Below are 17,652 nucleotides of genomic sequence, written 5' to 3'. Positions count from 1 at the left end.
AGTTGGTGAACCAAGTTTTCAAAATTTCATTCTGCTAAACGAGGAGGACACCTGCAAAATGATTTCAACTGGGCCTTTATTTGGAGTGAGAGGTAGCTAATCTTGCTTGGAAGTCCAGAGATTATGGGAGACAACCAATGGGGAGAGGGGAGGGGAACAATTTAGAGGCTTAGCTAGATTAGACGTACCGTGTGAGCCAAAACTCACCACTGTCTTAAACTCTAACACCAAAGCCATTAGGACAGACACGATGGCCAGCTTACCCACTTAGTTCCTCTGTATCACTGGTAGTTCTGTGGTTTGTTTAAGAGGAGCTGTAGGTTATTTACAAATTAAGTTCCCTCTAGTCAGCTAATAACCTGCATGGAAATAAGGACCATGCTTCCTGTCTTTGGGATTTCTTTAAACATATAAACCAAGTTAGAATATAATATTTCTTAATGTAAAAAATCTTTATTGCTATTTCAGCTTAAATGGTGATCAAAAATATTTATTCTTGCCTTAACTCATAGCTTCATAGAGTGTTATGGAATGTGGTTTCATTTGTTATCTTCCCCTACAACAAGAAAAAGCAGAAAAATCCTAAAGGTGCTTTTGGTTAAGAAACTAATTTCACATACAAGTTAGAGAAAATTACAGTTTCATGCTAAAAAGTACTTATAAAATAACAGGTACTCCATTTTAAAACAAAGCCATGAAAAAGATTCCATTTTATTTTATTTATTATTGTTATTTATTATTTTTTTTTTACAAACAATAGATTTGCTGCAACATGCTCTGGCTCATATTATTGAATTAAAAAATTTAACACATTTCAAAAATATCAAAAATACACTATAATGAGTCTTAGGACTACAATATGACAATGATTGCACAAAACCATAAGATATGAACTCACTGTCTGGATGACATCCACTGGCGACAGTGAGAGAAAACCCTACAGCTTCTGAGAGATGTGCGTGAAATTTCGAAGGAGCTTATGTGTGATTGAATGATCATCAAATGAGGGAAACAGAGCAGGATTTACTGTAGCTGCTTTTCTCAACCCAGGAAGTGCTTACCCAACTATGGGGCAAAAGTCACTAACTGGAGAGAAAGATTAACTTGCCATTGGGGGAGTCTGAAAGTCCTCGCCCAGGGGGAAGTAAAAAGTGACACAAGACAGTTCTATAGTGATGCTGAGGACATCACTGAATGGCTTGGAGACTATTTAATAGTTGGTACATTTATCAATAACAGCCAAGTGCTCCCTTATGGAGGTCTCTTCATTAGTAATTATTGAGTAGATAGAGAAGGTGAGCCTGTGGCTTCCAAGTACCTGCTTTTGCTGAAAGCCTACATGGAAAGAAGGGCATCATTTGATATTCGGTAGATCAGCCAAACCTCACTGGCTCCATCTCCTAGAAAATAGCACCCAATGATCACCAAGCTGCTTGTGTTGGCTCTTCTATACACCAGGAAAATGAATTCATCAACTTATTGCACACATACACTCTACAGTAGTATAATAAAGCCCTCTCTTGTAATGAGGAGTGGTAATTCAATGACTCTATGGCAGCACGGTAGATGTATGACATACTAGCATTCAAATTTTCAAATGCATTTTCAATCCATTTGGATAAAAATAAAAATACCATGGCTGCCAAGACTTGTGTATTTTTCTTTCTTCCATGGGACTGCTCCCATTAAGCAGGAGTGATGTTCTTTCAGAAATTCTCTTAAACGTCTCTATTAAATGGGAGGTACTCACAAGGACCTGAGAATCATGCAGAGGCTGGGATCTCTGGGCTAGAGATCAACGGGCCTCTGCCCACCTGGGGAACACATCTCTGGGTGAAGTCCTGGGAAGTAGATTACATTCACCTGGAGACAGATTACTGGCTTTCACCACCTGACAACCTAATCAGATCACACAATAACTGTAAATGACTTCATAGGTCAAAAGAGTTCTGTGTATTTTTGGTGATGGGCTATGGCCTTTTCATCCCCTGTTTTAACAAAGAGCAATTATAGAGGGAAATGAATCAAAGGAAGTTACAAAAAAGAGTAGTCAGTTTTGGTGTAGCCTATATTAAAGGTTTTCATACAACCTAACATTTCCTGAACATAAATCTACCACATAAAAGAACATCTGGAACTTTAGGGTCCTTCTGACTAAAAAGTAAATACATTTACTTTTAGTAAAGTCATTTCATAACTGGGTTTTGTGGTGGTTCCAGTTAGTAGGGTGGGAAGCTAAGACAAGAAAAGGTTCACAGATAAAGGATTATACTATACTATTGAAGTGGTATATTCCCAAAATAATTTCCAACACTGTCATCTTGGGTTTTTTCCGTCATTTTCATTCCCCCCCTAATTTTTCTATTAAAAAATAAGGCGGCAACATACTACTGTTCCCATCTTTCTTACAGCACCTGAACTTTGCATGAACCACTATGTTCCCCACTTCAAATCAAGACCTGAGTTCTAAAATTTTGCAGTAGCTAACCAGTAGTTTGACACAGAAAAGCTGTGTTCCTGGTAATTTGGGGACTCAAATTCAGATCCTTGATGGGTTGAACACTAGACAGCCATTGGTATGGAACCCCCCCAAGAGTGTACCCCACTGACACACGCACATGGGTACGGGGCCTCTAAGATGAGGATACATAACCATTTGTGGAGTGGTCATCTGGTTTTCTACCACTGCTTTAACAAAACTTCCCTCCGCCCAAAAAAAAAAAAAAAAAGACAAATATATGTATAGATTAACCTTATCTTTAACATTTTGTTTCTCATGAAACAAATTAAAAATGGTTCCACTCTATTTTCTTTTTAATTGTGAAAGTATTTAAAAATTCAAAGCACATTCCCCACTGGGTAACATTAAGCAATGTCAAAACTTCGCAGGAATAAAGAGGAATTAATTTTCCTAAGTAAATCTTCTAAAAGAAAAGGCAACAGAACAGAATTATGGAAGGAACTGCATTTTGCAAGGGTTACATGGAATGTGCAAAAAAAATCAGTAAACCAGGTTTTCTGTAAGCTTAGGATTTTCTCAATTAAGTCTTTCAGAAATTGAGCCCAATACTGTGAAACCATGTGAGATGGATAAGCATTTTCAGAAGAAGACTCTGTTAAACATTAAGAGGTGAACCCTCAACTCACTCCTGATGTTTTAGAAAACCATCTCTCTGCTCTACAGTAAGAGAAGGAACCTGCCTAACCCGGAAGCTCCATCCATCCACCTGTGCTCGTTCGGCCTCAGTCTGTTCAGAGTCATCTATAACTCAAGGTTACTTGCATGTAAGCAGCAGCAGCCTTGGCCCTACGTGCTAGGAGGCTGACTGCCACCTCCATCACATGTTATGGAAAGAGGCCAATCCCCAAATGCCTCTCTTGTGACCTGCTGGGAGGTTCCTAGCAGGTGTCACATTTGTCAAGGAGTTATTCTTTTTGTGATTTGGGGGGAAGTAGTCTTAGTCCTCACTCCTTCCCTACCTTCATCCCCCAAAGAAGGTCCTACTCCCCTGTGTCTCAGGAACGTTCACAGCCTGACATCCAACAGTTAAATCAATTTCCCAGGGCCCCTCCTAGAACCTCCTAGAACCCTCACAGCCGGCGCCAACACCCGACGATCATCCTGCCTGTGGAGAAAGGCGCTGGGCTGCCTCTAAGAAGACTGGCTCGAGCGCAGATTCAAAAATAAAAAGTTCACAGTCAATGAAAAGTGCTCTCACTACATCACATACATAAATGATCTGTTTGATTGGTTCTACATTTCCAATAAACATCATTTTGATAGGCTGTATTCTCGTAGAGAAGAAGGAAAAGCCATGTGACTAGTCACGTTGCATCCCGTCAGGTTGAGATATAAGGTGATTTCTCTGTCACAGAGATCCAACAGCAGCAATCAGTAAAGGGAATCAATCTTCAGTTATTTCCTCCACAGAAATAGTCCCTTTCCTGCCCAGGCAGGCAAATTCTCAAAATCATCCTAGGAGAGAAAGGGTTAATGGCAGGTGGTAGGACTGGTACAGGGCAATGCCTGCCTGCTCCCCAGTAGCCCTGGGGATCCCAATGCAGGTTAAATGTGAAACTGAACACTGATGGTGTTTACTAGCTTATCCAGAGCAAGACCCTGACAGCTCTCACCATGTCTGGCTCCGAGTTCTACCCCCCTCTCATCTGTGGTTTAGAAATGCAGAGGCAGAGTGCCCCTGGTAGGGTGCCCTACCCCACACCTCACAGCCTTCCCAGCGCCATGGCCCCCAGGGGAGTACTACAGCGCCGTGTCAAACTCCTCTGCGAGCTCGGTCCGACCCTCTTCGCTGGAATCAGGCTCAGGCCTGCTTTCCTGGTGGTGTTTCATTTGTTCCTTCACTTCTTCTTCGAGGTCACGAGGTACAACGAACTGGTCCTCCGGCTCCAGCTGAGCGGGGGCAGCAAAATAGCCAGTTTTCTTCCTGGGTGCTTCTGTGGCCACTTCGATGAGGTTCAGACTATCTTCCAGGGGCACAATCGAGCCATTGGAGAGCTTCTTTCCGTAGAGACAGGAAGTGGAGGGAGACTTCTGTAACTCCGTCTTGTCTTTGTTCACTGGCAGAAGGATGCCACTATTCACACTGTTCTGTCTTCGGATCCCAAAAACTAACCCTCTAGCACGTTCCTCGAGGCACGGGATAGGAAAATTCTCTCTAAGAGTGAGAGAGTTCTCAAGCTGCCTGCCCCTACAGCAGTGGATATCTACTTCTACTTCCACCTTGCTGCCATTTGTCATGACCCCTTCAACGGGCTGGTCGTCATCACTGTCCAGGCCGTTGTCGGACTGGTTACTGGAGAAAGTCGCACAGGATGGCTGGCGCTGAAACACCCCTGATGTGGGCGTTGGGTGGAGGCTGCAGCGCCTCTCTGGCCTTGAAAGCAAGGCAGCATCCAGGCCAACAGTGTTATGCTCGTCAGAGGCAGTGGATCCCACCTCACTGCTCACCTCTGAAGTGGACATCTCGCTGCTGAACTCAGAGGCAATACCACTACTGGAGGAAGGAGTGGTTGGCTTGGGCGGGTCCTTGATGGCGGCGGTTGAAGCAAATCCCACAGGACCTGGGAGGGTGAGCCCATTCATTTCACAAGTGCAGCCTTCCTCGCCAACGTTCAAATAAACCACCATCGCACCCACATTGTCCTGACAACCATAGCTCTGCGCTAATGTGCACAGCTTCTTGGCAGCCGCTAATGGGTCTTGTACATGGCATACTGCGTTGACTGCTTCTGTGTATGACAAGTGTTCCCACAATGCTTTGTTTCCCAGAATCAGCAACTCATCCTGAATGGTAAGTGGAGTGGAAGATATGTGGGGCTTGGGGAGGATCCAAGGGTAGAGGTATGTACAGCCCAGCAGCCGGGTACAGCAGGTTACCCCATTCACTTTGTTGTCCTAGAGACAAGCAGAATGCAAACTCTGAGAAACAAGCAACAATGACACCGAATTTTATATCTCTCTAGATCACAATGCTTAGGGCTCTACAATAAAACAGAATTGACATGTTATGTGGTTTTTCCTAGGATCTGTGTAATTTTAAGTGGACTTACGAAAAATAAATGTGTAGAATTCTAAAAGGACAAAATATCAAATGGGTATTATTCTGCAAATAGTTCAGAGGACTGAGTTAAAACCAATTAAAATTAAGTGGCTAAAAGGCACCTCCGTCTCAAAAGATATTTGCTCTAACATGAAGTATAGGCCTCAGCATGTTCTTAAATAGAGAAACATCTGTTAGAAAAACAATAAGCAAAACTATCAATTCCCCATCACTAGTATTCTTGGAGGGGCCAAAACTCAGATGGGTCACTAAATATGACTTCTCATTTAAAGGCAGAGTTGGGACTGAAGATACTGAATGGCTAAGAGAATTTTTATAGCTAAAGCACCGAATAATGCCTAAAGTCTGAAATCTGTGGCATGATTTACCTACTCTGTAATGGTTGTACCAAGAACGATGTAATTCTAAACTCAGAGGAAAAGGAATAACCCTGGTTGCGGGCTGGGAATGTTTATCTGCCAGATGCTTCATATTGATTTCTTCTCAAGATAAAACCAAACAAAACTGCTAAAGCCCTCAATATACTAATTTCACAGTTGCAGTCATTCTTTGGGTGAAAATCCTGCCTCATTTATCAGAATTTGTCACAAACTCTCGAAATTTATAATCTTATTTTCCTTACCTGTAAAATGAAAATAAAAGCACTTCTTTCATGGGGGTTATTGTGAAGCTTAAACAAAACAGTGAAAGTACAATGCTTAGCAAATAACAAGAAAACAATAAATGTCTGTAGTTATAAAAATGTTTCCTACTTGTCCAGGACTCCCTAAGAAAAATCTGAACATTATCTAAATTCTGTAATAGACCAATCAAGCAAAAAGTTATCTTTTATCTTTCATTTATTTTGACTGAAAGACTCTCCTAAGACCAAATTTCCCGAATCTCCACAGCATCAACCACATTATAATGATACTTTTTTTGGTTTTGTGCTTCCTTGGATGGAATCTTTTATAGTCCTTATTACAGAATTCTGACAGAACAGACAGCCTAGAAGTGGACCCACACATACAGTCGACTGATCTTTGACAAAGGAGCCAAGGGAATTCAGTGAAGAAAGGACAGTCTATTTCAAAACATGGTGCTGGGTCAACTGGACATTCACATGCCAAACATGGTGCTGGGTCAACTGGACACTCACATGCCAAAAAAGAAAAAATACCTAGACATGGAGCAGCTTACACCTTTCACAAAAATTAATCCAAAATAAAACACAGACCTAAATGTAAACTTCTAGAAGATAACACAGAAGAAAATCTAAGTGACTTTGGGTTTGGCAATGAGTTTTTAGATACAACACCAAAAGCATGACCCATGAAAGAAGAAAATTGATAAGCAGGACTTCATTAAACTAAAAACTTCTGCTCTGCAAAAGACAGTTAAAAGAATGAAAGACTGGGAGAAAATATTTGCAAAACATTTTGGATAAGGACTTGTATCCAAAATACACAAAGAACTCAACAATAAAGAAACAAACAATCCAATTAAAAATGGGCAAAAGATCTGAACAAAATTCTGCTTTGCAGTAAACAATGTCCACATGTAACTGCTAAAGTCTTTTTGAAAGCAAAAAATGTTATGCTAACTTCTGAAAAGGGAGAAAAGTTATAGAGATACTGATGCTTCTTTATTAAAAAAAACAATACCAGAGTATACTAAGCCATATACAATATAAAAAGGAAAAATACTGTGAAACTTTTCATTTCAGAACAGGGATGTCAAACTATAAAACTTTTTTCTTCTGTTTGGAATAACAAACCAGATGAAAATTAACCAAGGAGGACACTTACATTTATTTTACATGCTATATATGTCTCAAGGACCACAAATTAGGATTTTTCATTTCTAATTAATTTGCTTTTTCTTTCTGCTAGTCATTAGCTGCTCATTAGATTTTCTTTTATTACTATTTTCAGGATTGGATACAATTTACAGGGCTTGATAGGAAGAAAATGGACATTCACTGTTCTATGCAGAACAGCATTCATTAGATTCGGGGAGCGGAAGTGACCGGTGGAGAGCAAGATTCACCTCTGTTATGATGGCTTTTTGGTCCTTCACCCTCTGAGACTCCTCTGGGTCCTGTTCCAGGCTGAAGACTTTAGACAGGGGCAGTGGCTTCCCACTTCGGCACAGGACTGCTTGGCACGTGCCAACGTTGGCCACGGTCAAGCTAAAGCTACCTGTTGGATCGGCAGTGTCAGGGCGGATATAACAAAGGAGAGCAGAAGAGCCCAGCTTCTGGCCAGCCATTCCTAATTTCCTGTTGAGAAAGAAAAGAAAATGAAAACATGGCAGCTAGTTTTAGAAGAAAGCAGCGGTCCTTCCTGTCCATGACTCCCTCGTTTTTTGCCGTGTGACTGAAGCCGCTTCACCCTCCTCCATCTGAGGGCAGCCTCTTGATGTGGGTGATGATGGTGAAGACAGCCTTGCCTTCTACTCTTAGCTGAGAAATTTTACCAAAAGGGTCCGGGTAGAGGAGACAAGGTGCGGCTTTCTCTGTTGCTTCTGCTTGTCTGATCATAGACTACAATGACCTAATTCGGTGGCTTCCAACGGTAGCAAATCAGAAACACCTGAAGGGCTTGTTAAAGACAACACTGGGCCCACCCCCAGAGTTTCTGATTCAGTGGGTAAGGGGCTGGCCCAATAATCTACATTCCAATAAGTTTCTGGTGATGCTGAGGCTGCTAGTCCTAGAACAACACTTTGTGAACCACTTACTTAGGCTGTAAGTTCCCTGAAGGAAGGCCCATAATTTTCCTTGTATTTCTCCCATACACATGGCATCCATCCCCCTCAGCGCTTGGTACACAATGCTAAGTACAGAGCACATGCTATCAGAAAGATCTGGATTCAAATTCCAGCTCTGCCATTTACGGGCTATAGATCCTCAGCAAGTTGATGCTCCGAGAAATTTTTCTGATTAAAATACCCACCTCCACGGCTTGTTTTGAAAATTAAAGATACAGTATGAAAAATGCTTGGTACAGTGCCCAGCTCTTGGGAAGTGCTTCATAAACTGAGTTTCCTTTCCCACACCCTTTAGTTTGCCAAGTCCCTAGGCTCAATTCTATTACTGAAAAATAGAATCCTTTCCCAACATCTTTGTGTTATAATGACAGATAAAACCACCTTGGGCTCCAGGTTGTTCCGTTTCAACCTTGGTTATACGAAGGTACACCCTCTCAGTTGTATGTACCCTTTATGCAGCCCACCTGACGTGCAAGATGCTCTATTAGCCACTAAGAGATTTTCAACAGTTTGGTTTATAGGGGTTTTGCCCTTAAGTGGCTTAGATTTCAGTGAGGAGATTACTTGGTAAATCCCCAATAATAAGTATTTTCAACACAAGAAGCTGATGAGTGCTTAACCTTTTGTAGGTCTCTTATAAAGGATTACCACCTTCCTTCCCCGAAATGCGCATACACACACACAACCTTTTGCGCATGATTTCTGGGCTTTCCAGCTTCTCAGAAGCCTTCGGTTTCAACAGAGAAAACAGATGCCTCCACAGGCTCTTCAAAGAGCCAAAGTCCCCACATTCCATGCTGATGGAGAGAATGGTCACAGAACAAAGAGCAAGATCTCACCTTGCCCCTGTACTTATAACTGAGTACTTATACTTATACAGTACTTATAACTGAGACCCTGACCTTCTGGCTTAGTGAGATTTATTTTCCAAAAGCAGGGCCGAGTTAGGAATTATTCAACCCACCTGCTTACCTGTGAGATACCAAGAAGGTGTGAGCCATGAAAACTGTGTCATTTGTTGACTGCTGTACCTCTTCCAAAAGCACATCTGCCATGGTACACTGGAGTAGGCGAGGGAGCTCCTCATTTCGGTCCCCATCAAACATGCCATACACAGCTCCCACGCCCTCTGCAAAGTTATCCACAGCTAGAGCAGATATACATAGCCTATCACAGAAACAGGAGAAAGACAAACAACGAAGAAAGTTAGTGGTAAAGCATTCTTCTCCAGGGAGGCTTCTTTAAAAAAGTAAGTATTGATTGAGGGTGGAGAAGAATAGTAGTAAATCCTAATCTACACATGAAAAAAAGTGTTACAGAAGATAAGTAAGCAGCATCTTAAAGAGTTGATGCCATAAGAAAAGGGGGAATTCAGCCACATTCAGGAGCAGTACATATTAGCTCTGCAATGCTGTGGAAGGCTGGGAAAATTAGATGTTTTCTCTTCGTAGTGATTAAGGACTAGTATCAACACCCTTCAGCCAAACACTCCCCCAGGTGCACAACACACCTGTGGTTGCATAAGTTGAGTTTATTATGCCTTGCAACAAGAGAAAGCACACCATGGGACTCTGGGGTATATAAGAGGGTATTGGAAAAACTCTAGTACAGGATTTGTGTCTGCCTGGGTCATTTTGGGGAAGATCTAACAAAGTGGGGGATCATACTAGATTGGGTGCTGTCAGAAAGCAGGGCTATTCTATGGTTGCGTACCTCAATAAATCTTATCTACAGGGAAAGAAGATTAGCATGGGGACAAAGCTGTGATTGATAAAGAAAGCAGCAGTCACCCATCTTAGTCATGAGATGGGGTGTGGGTGTTTTGTGGACTGCACGTTCATTTTGTTTTGTCTTACTGGATCATGGTCTCAGAGGAATCTTATCTGATGTTGGCATTCTGTGATTTGTTTATGTCCAACAGGAGAACAACATGGCCTAGCTTTCAGCACCAGATCCTTTCCCAGATGTCAGGGGAACTTTCTCAGTCTCCATGGCCATGATACTCACTTGTTTCTCTGCCCTGCCATCTCAGCCAGTCCATGGCTCCAGAAGGTTGATGTAACTGTAGAATCAGTGGTTGGCAAAGGTTTCTGATCAATTTTCAGGGTGGTGATATGGCTGTGGGAAGTGGAGGAAGGGAAGTTTAAACCGTATATGCTTCTGTACTTTACAGAAGCTATCCCAACAATAATTTACATTTTTATAAAATAATCTGTTGACAGACCAAGACTAATTTCCAGAGAGACCAAAGAAAGTAGTATGCTAACCCACTAGCCAAGAAGAGAGAGAGGGCTTCCCTGGTGGCACAGTGGTTGAGAGCTCGCCTGCCGATATAGGGGACACGGGTTCGTGCCCCGGTCTGGGAAGATCCCATATGCCGCGGAGCGGCTGGGCCCGTGAGCCATGGCCGCTGAGCCTGCGCGTCTGGAGCCTGTGCTCCGCAACAGGGGAAAGACCTGCTCACTGCTGTGGGAGAGACCACAGCAGTGAGAGGCCCGCGTTATCGCAAAAAAAAAAAAAAAAAAAGAAGAGAGAGAAAGGAAAGGGGTGGGAGGAAGAAATAGGGGCCAATTTTGTTATAATCGATGCCGTTCATTTCAATGAAAAACTAAGCACAACAAAGATTTCTAAGTTTCAACTGTCTACTTATTTTAAGTATTTTGATACAGTGAAGTCTTGGTACAATGAATGAGCTTGCATTGTCTTAGATGTAATGTAATGCGATCTGTGCCACCTAAATTACCTATGCCTGCTGTATAATCACACCCACTCAGGATGGCTGTTCTCTTGCTCTCTGTATGACCCTGCCCAACCAGTGCCTGCCTCACCCACACCCTACTCGCCTGACTGACCTTCCCTCTGAATCACAGAGCCTGATCGGTAAATGCCTGCATACCTACCTCCCCACCCCCACGTCACTCGGCCCCAGCTAGTGACTGTTCTCATCTTTAGATCAGAACTCTCTCTACTATGAGAGTTTTTCAAAGGGCTGGCAAGGGGGCGTGCCTCTGCTCGTTTCCCAGGTAACTGATGAGCCAACCTCCCTCTATAACTGGTAACCTCCCTCTCCCCCAGTAGTAAAGACACTACCATGTCCTGCCCACCAGATGCTGCACACAGTGGGGTGTTGCTCCGGGACCTTGCTTCAGACATGTAAGATCCTCCTACCTGTTAAAACATGATGTCTCTGTTGCTGACTCTGGGCTCTTTCTTTGGTCTCGAGGTTGGCCAAGTACAGGGCTTGCAGGCCTGTGGGGTGCAGCCCCACACCTGCCCTGTAAAGATACTGGGGTACGGCTGAGCAGTACCCACGATGTTGAGTTCGAATATCTATGGGCTGACTGCTGGACAGAACACCCATCGAAAACTGACTCAAAGAAGAGAACTGAGGGGCTTTATGATCTAATTCATTCTACTCCTTTAATGAACTGAGGTCTCCACAGTCCTTAAGAAGAACCACACAAGGCTGGTGGGAGTTACAGCACATGTGGATTCAACTTCGTAAGTCTTCCTACCTAAATGTGTCTAGCGTCTTGTGTTCCAGAACCAGATTTGTATTTCCAGTTAGGTCCAGGTCTTGTAAAGTAGCAGGCAGAGACTCTGGAATCAGGATTTCGGTCAAGTCGTTGCAACTTAGGTCTACAAACTGAGAGGAAAACACAGAGATTAAGTTAATTCTTAACTCCCTAAGGGTCAATGTCCTACTATATCCTCAAAGGGAATTTAATTTCTTCCCAGAAGTCAATTAAATATACTGTGATCCCAAACCGCCACTTTCCTCTTCCTTAGAAGAGAACTGTCTCAGTCACACGCCTCCCATCACCCCCAGACACCATTCCAGCACACAGAAGTACCTGTATCTGAGGCAACTGCAGTATTTCCGGGAAAATGCTAATGTGGTTGGAGTGCGCCACCAGAGTGTGCAGCCTTTTGCAGTTTGCGATGGTCGTGGGGATGGTTTTAAGCTTGTTGCCACTTAGGTTCAGTTCCTCCAATTGCTCCAATTTATTTAGTTTGCTGTAAAGGAAACACCAAAATACCATACTGCACCCGAATGAGCAGCTGCCAAACAAGTTCCACAGCTGCCAGAGTACAGAGGTGACCGACCTGCTGCCCAATGACCAGCCAGAATGAAACAGCCACGAGGGTGGACAAACACTCTCGCCGAGCCTCAGCCGCATCTCCCTCCCTCTCAGTGCATTTCAAGGGCTGAACCCTCCTTGCGCTTCTCCTGCAGCTGCTGGATCTTTAGGGCATGAACATCTTCCTATTATCTGACTTCTAGGAAGCAGCTGAATTGGCATCAGCCTAGGGTTGGTCGACCAGTTACAGTACTTGCTTTGCCAATAACTAGTTGCAAAATACTGGGTAGATTAGTGTCAGCGGACATCAACAGCCTTGGCTATAACGTAAAGAAGTTGTACTAAATCATCACTAAGATTGTTTTTAGTTTTATTTATTTTTAATTTATTTTTTTAAATTTAATTGATTTATTTAATTCTTGGCTGCTTTGGGTCTTAGTTGCGGCACGCGGGATCTTTGTTGTGTTGCACAGGCTCTTTGATGTCATGCACAGGCTCTTTGTTGTGGCGCGTGGGCGTCTCTCTAGTTGTGGTGCGCAGGCTCCAGAGAGCGTGGGCTCTGTAGTTTGTGGCACGCGGGCTCTCTAACTGAGGTGCGAGGGCTTAGTTGCCCCGAGGCATGTGGGATCCTAGTTCCCCGACCAGGGATTGAACCCGCGTCCCCTGCATTGGAAGGCGGATTCTTTAGCACTGGACCACCAGAGAATTCCCTCCTTTTAGTTTTAAATTTCTAGGGACTTCCCTGGTGGCACAGTGGTACAGAGTCCTCCTGCTAGTGCAGGGGACACGGGTTCAAGCCCTGGTCCGGGAAGATCCCACATGCTGCAGAGCAACTAAGCCTGTGCGCCACAACTACTGAGCCTGCGTACCACAACCACTGAAGCCCACACGCCTAGAAACCATGCTCCGCAACAAGAGAAGCCACCGCAATGAGAAGCATACACAGCGAAACGAAGAGTAGCCACCCGCTCGCCGCAGCTAGGGAAAACCCTTGTGCAGCAACAAAGACCCAACACGGCCAAAACTAAATAAATAAAATAAATTTTAAAAAAATAATAAATTTCTACAGTTATTCATAACATAATCCACCTTCAGTAAACATTTATCAAGTGCCTAGAATGCACACAGCGCTGTGCTAGGGACTGTGATGCAGGCGATTCACACTGTCCCTCCAGTAAGCAAAGTTTTCCACACAGTAAGCAAAACATCTTAAGATGGCCTAACACCTTTATCAGATTATTACAAATTGCTCTGATTTCTCTTTATCTACCAATTTTAAACACTGTAAAAATAATAAACTGTTGTAACATAGAAAGTTTAGCAAATAAAGAAAATAAATCAATGATAATACCAATTTGAAAAAATTACTATTTTCATTTTGCTGAATTTCCTGCTAAATTTTTCATATGTAGATTTTACATGAAATTTATATCCTGCCCTTTTCACATATCATAAATATTGATAATTTTCATTGCTAGAAAATTGATAAATACTTTGTAATAGTTAAGCTCAGTAAAATTGTTTTCTTTCTTATTACAATAGTAATACTCACTGAAAAAAACTGAAAAATAAAGATGAACATAAAAAAAAAACCTTTTAATCCCACAACCAGATTTAATCTCCGACGACAATTTGGTGGAGAGTAGTCTTGGCCTTTTTAATGCATGAAACTCTATGTTTCAAATTAAAACATGATGCTTATCATATGTATTGTTTAATAATATATTTTTAAAATATTCCCACGTCCAAATTTCACGCTTTCTCTTACACAATTCCGTACTTGGATCCTTCTGACTTATAGATAGAAACGCAGCAACTGTATCTCATTCAGTGTCTTACTAAGCACCCAGAACTGTGCTAGATTCTGAAAATAGTCCAAAGGAAACAAAAGACTTGGGATTGTGCCTGTGCAATTATAACACTGTTCAGGAGATAACTTGACAGGAGATTTATTATTCAGTATGGAACATACATTTTCTTTAAAATAATGCTCTAAATTCCATTCATTCATTCATTTATTCATTCATTTAGGCTCTGTTGGGTCTTTCGTTGCTGCGCGCGGGCTTTCTCTAGTCGTGGCGAGCGGGGGCTACTCTTCGTTGTGGTGCGCAGGCTTCTCATTGTGGTGGCTTCTCTTGCTGCGGAGCATGGGCTCTAGGTGCGCAGACTTCAGTAGTTGTGGCTCATGGACTCAGTAGTTGTGGCGCATGGGCTCAGTTGCTCTGCAGCATGTAGGATCTTCCTGGACCAGGGCTCGAACCAGTGTCACCTGCACTGGCAGGCGGATTCTTAACCACTGCGCCACCAGGGAAGTCACCCATTTAGTTTTATCATCTGTATTCAGATTATTCTAATTTTGTGTAATCTCCTGTTGATCCTTGTCCTTACTTCTAACTTCTTAGTTTCATATTCTTAGGTGTGTTTTAAGTTTTCTATCAGCCTGCTTTTGACCACTCCAACAGTAAGAGTGTCGTCAAATTAGGTGGAATTCATTAGTTTCAGAGTATTACATCTGGTATCTCCCAATAGCTTCATAAACTAATGTAACTTGTCAGTGGTGCGTCATTTGCACTTTATATGAACATATTTGAGAAAAACTGAATTAATCTGATAGGATTTCAAGAGATCTATCACATTCTGAAATTAAGATTCTGTATTCACTTTAAAAGCCATTGTTCAGGGACTTCCCTGGTGGCCCAATGGTTAAGAATCCGCCTGCCAATGCAGGGGACACAGGTTCAAGCCCTCGTCCAAGAAGATCCCACATGCCCCAGAGCAACTAAGCTCATGTGCCACAACTACAGAGCCTGTGCTCTACAGCCCGTGAAAAACAACTACTGAAGCCCGTACGCCTAGATCCCATGCTCCACAACAAAGAGAAGCCACCACAGGGCTTCCCTGGTGGCGCAGTGGTTGAGAGTCCACCTGCCGATGCAGGGGACATGGGTTCGTGCCCCGGTCCAGGAAGATCCCACATGCCGCGGAGCGGCTAGGTGCGTGAGCCATGGCCACTGAGCCTGCGCGTCCAGAGCCTCTGCTCCACAACGGGAGAGGCCACAACAGTGAGAGGCCCGCGTACTGGGGGGAAGAAAAAAAAAAAAAAAAAGAGAGAGAAGCCACCACAATGAGAAGCCCATACACTGCAACAAAGAGTAGCCCCCGCTCACCACAACTAGAGAAAGCCCCCACGCAGCAATGAAGACCCAATGCAGCCGGAAAAAAGAGAAAAAAAATTAATTAATAAAAGCCATTCTTCAAATTCATTCAAGGAAGCAATCAATATCTCCAAATATCTCATTTTATAATCACAAAAATTACAATTTCTACGTTTTTCAACTTTAACACATTTCTAAGAAAATTTGTGAAACAAAATTAGAATAAAAATACAGTTTTCTTTTCATTCAAATTGTATCAAACATGATATAATTTTATATGAAATATATATATAAAATTTCATTCAAATTATATCAAATGTCATTTCCCTATGTTCTTAGTTTTTGAAAACATGATTTTTAATGACTACCTTTATGGTATAAATGGATTTTTCTGGTGTCAAATTTTCTTTTTTTTAATAATTTGTTTGTTTGTTTGTTATTTTGCGGTACGCGGGCCTCTCACTGCTGTGGCCTCTCCCGTTGCGGAGCACAGCCTCCGGATGTGCAGGCTCAGCGGCCATGGCTCACGGGCCCAGCTGCTCTGCAGCACATGGGATCCTCCCAGACCAGGGCATGAACCCGCATCCCCTGCATCAGCAGGTGGACTCTCAACCACTGCGCCACCAGGGAAACCCCTAATATTTTTTAAAAAAAGTATTTATTTATTTGGCTGTGCTGGGTCTTAGTTGCGGCATGCAAAATCTTTGTTGCCACGAGTGGGATCTGCAGTTGTGGCATGTGGGATCTTTTAGTTGTGGCATGCGAACTCTTAATTGTGCCATGTGGGATCTAGTTCCCTGACCAGGGATCGAACCCAGGCGTCCTGCATTGGGAGCATGGAGTCTTGGCCACTGGACCACCAGGGAAGTGCCTCTGGTGTCAAATTTTCTAAAAAAAATTTTTTTTAATCAAATGTATTTTGGAAGATACTTATTTCTCCACTGACACTGTTTAAAACTTTGACAAGGGATATATGCATATGTATAGCTAATTCACTTTCTTATAAAGCAGAAACTAACACACCATTGTAAAGCAATTATACTCCAATAAAGATGTAAAAAAAAAAAAACTTTGACAACACTAAATATCCCTCTTATGTCTTATAAATGTAGCCTGGCTAAATACTATTCATCTCTTCAGTGCAGCTACCCGTGCATATCTTTAACATCCTGCATTTATTACACTGCACTGCAACTGCCTATATACTTGTCTATTTCCCTAATTTGACTGCAAGTTCCTTGAGGACAGAGACTGTAACTTAATCACCACTGTTTCCCTAGTACTTACACAGTACTTGACATACAGTAGGCATTCAACATATATAAAAATGAACAAATTAATGGACTCAACAGTATTTTATATATCAGTGCTGAAAGGAGAAAAGAAAGAATTATCTTCAGAATTTAATTTATTTCATAAGCCTGTACTTTCTAGGTTGAAAATTCTTAGTCCACTATTAAGTAAATAGAACTAAGAATTCAACACATTTTAACCACAATGTCTGTGGTTACTGATACTTAACAACAGGGTACAGATTTTCCCATTCAAGTAGTAGAATCACAGCACCAGTAAGTCGGTCAACATAAAGCAAGAGTACCCAGTAAAATAGCTGTGATGTAGTCTGACAAATGCAGAATCATGTTATGTATCTGATACGATCAAAGTTCGCATTTGCTTACCTTGCGGGAAAAGTCTGTAGCTGGTTGTTTGCAAGATGCAAGATTCGCAGGTGCGGGTGCCCCACCAGGACGGGCACACACTGATCTGTCAGGAGGTTGTTGGTCAGGTAGAGCAGCTGCAGTGCACTCAGACTCTCCTCCCCAGTGCAAGCAGAGGGCAGAGACTCCAGACTATTTGCAGATGCATTCAAGTATCTGAGACTGACAGAACACATGCAAATCATTTCCTTTATGGCTACTGGTTGCCTTCTTGTGTGGAAACCGTCATGCCATCTCAGTATGTAACACTGCCTTTCCGTGCTCCCAAACTCATGACAAAAGTAATTTCCTCCAGGTAGTTTTCTCTGATTGAGCCTACCCAAACAAAATTCTTTCTACTCAACTCATGTAAGCCAAGCAGAGA

At 42.5% G+C, this 17,652-nt stretch overlaps 1 protein-coding gene across 2 annotated transcripts in view; it reads right to left on the bottom strand.

Annotated features, from left to right (window-relative positions):
• Positions 1-554: 554 nt before the first annotated feature.
• The window catches only part of PHLPP2 (PH domain and leucine rich repeat protein phosphatase 2), a 72,927-nt gene continuing 55,829 nt past the window's right edge, over positions 555-17,652 (bottom strand). For both annotated transcript variants that reach the window (XM_030863437.2, XM_030863443.2), the window contains 7 exons: positions 17,250-17,450; positions 12,188-12,350; positions 11,849-11,979; positions 10,341-10,451; positions 9,306-9,500; positions 7,611-7,842; positions 555-5,416 (listed from right to left, as the gene is read on the bottom strand). In XM_030863437.2, coding sequence (XP_030719297.2) covers positions 4,262-5,416; positions 7,611-7,842; positions 9,306-9,500; positions 10,341-10,451; positions 11,849-11,979; positions 12,188-12,350; positions 17,250-17,450 — 2,188 coding nt within the window. In that variant the 3' untranslated portion in view covers positions 555-4,261. The remainder of the gene's footprint in view (positions 5,417-7,610; positions 7,843-9,305; positions 9,501-10,340; positions 10,452-11,848; positions 11,980-12,187; positions 12,351-17,249; positions 17,451-17,652) is intronic.

This window comes from Globicephala melas, chromosome 19 (assembly GCF_963455315.2).
Source record: "Globicephala melas chromosome 19, mGloMel1.2, whole genome shotgun sequence".
NCBI lineage: Eukaryota > Metazoa > Chordata > Mammalia > Artiodactyla > Delphinidae > Globicephala > Globicephala melas.
This window is presented reverse-complemented; position numbering and strand designations above follow the sequence as displayed.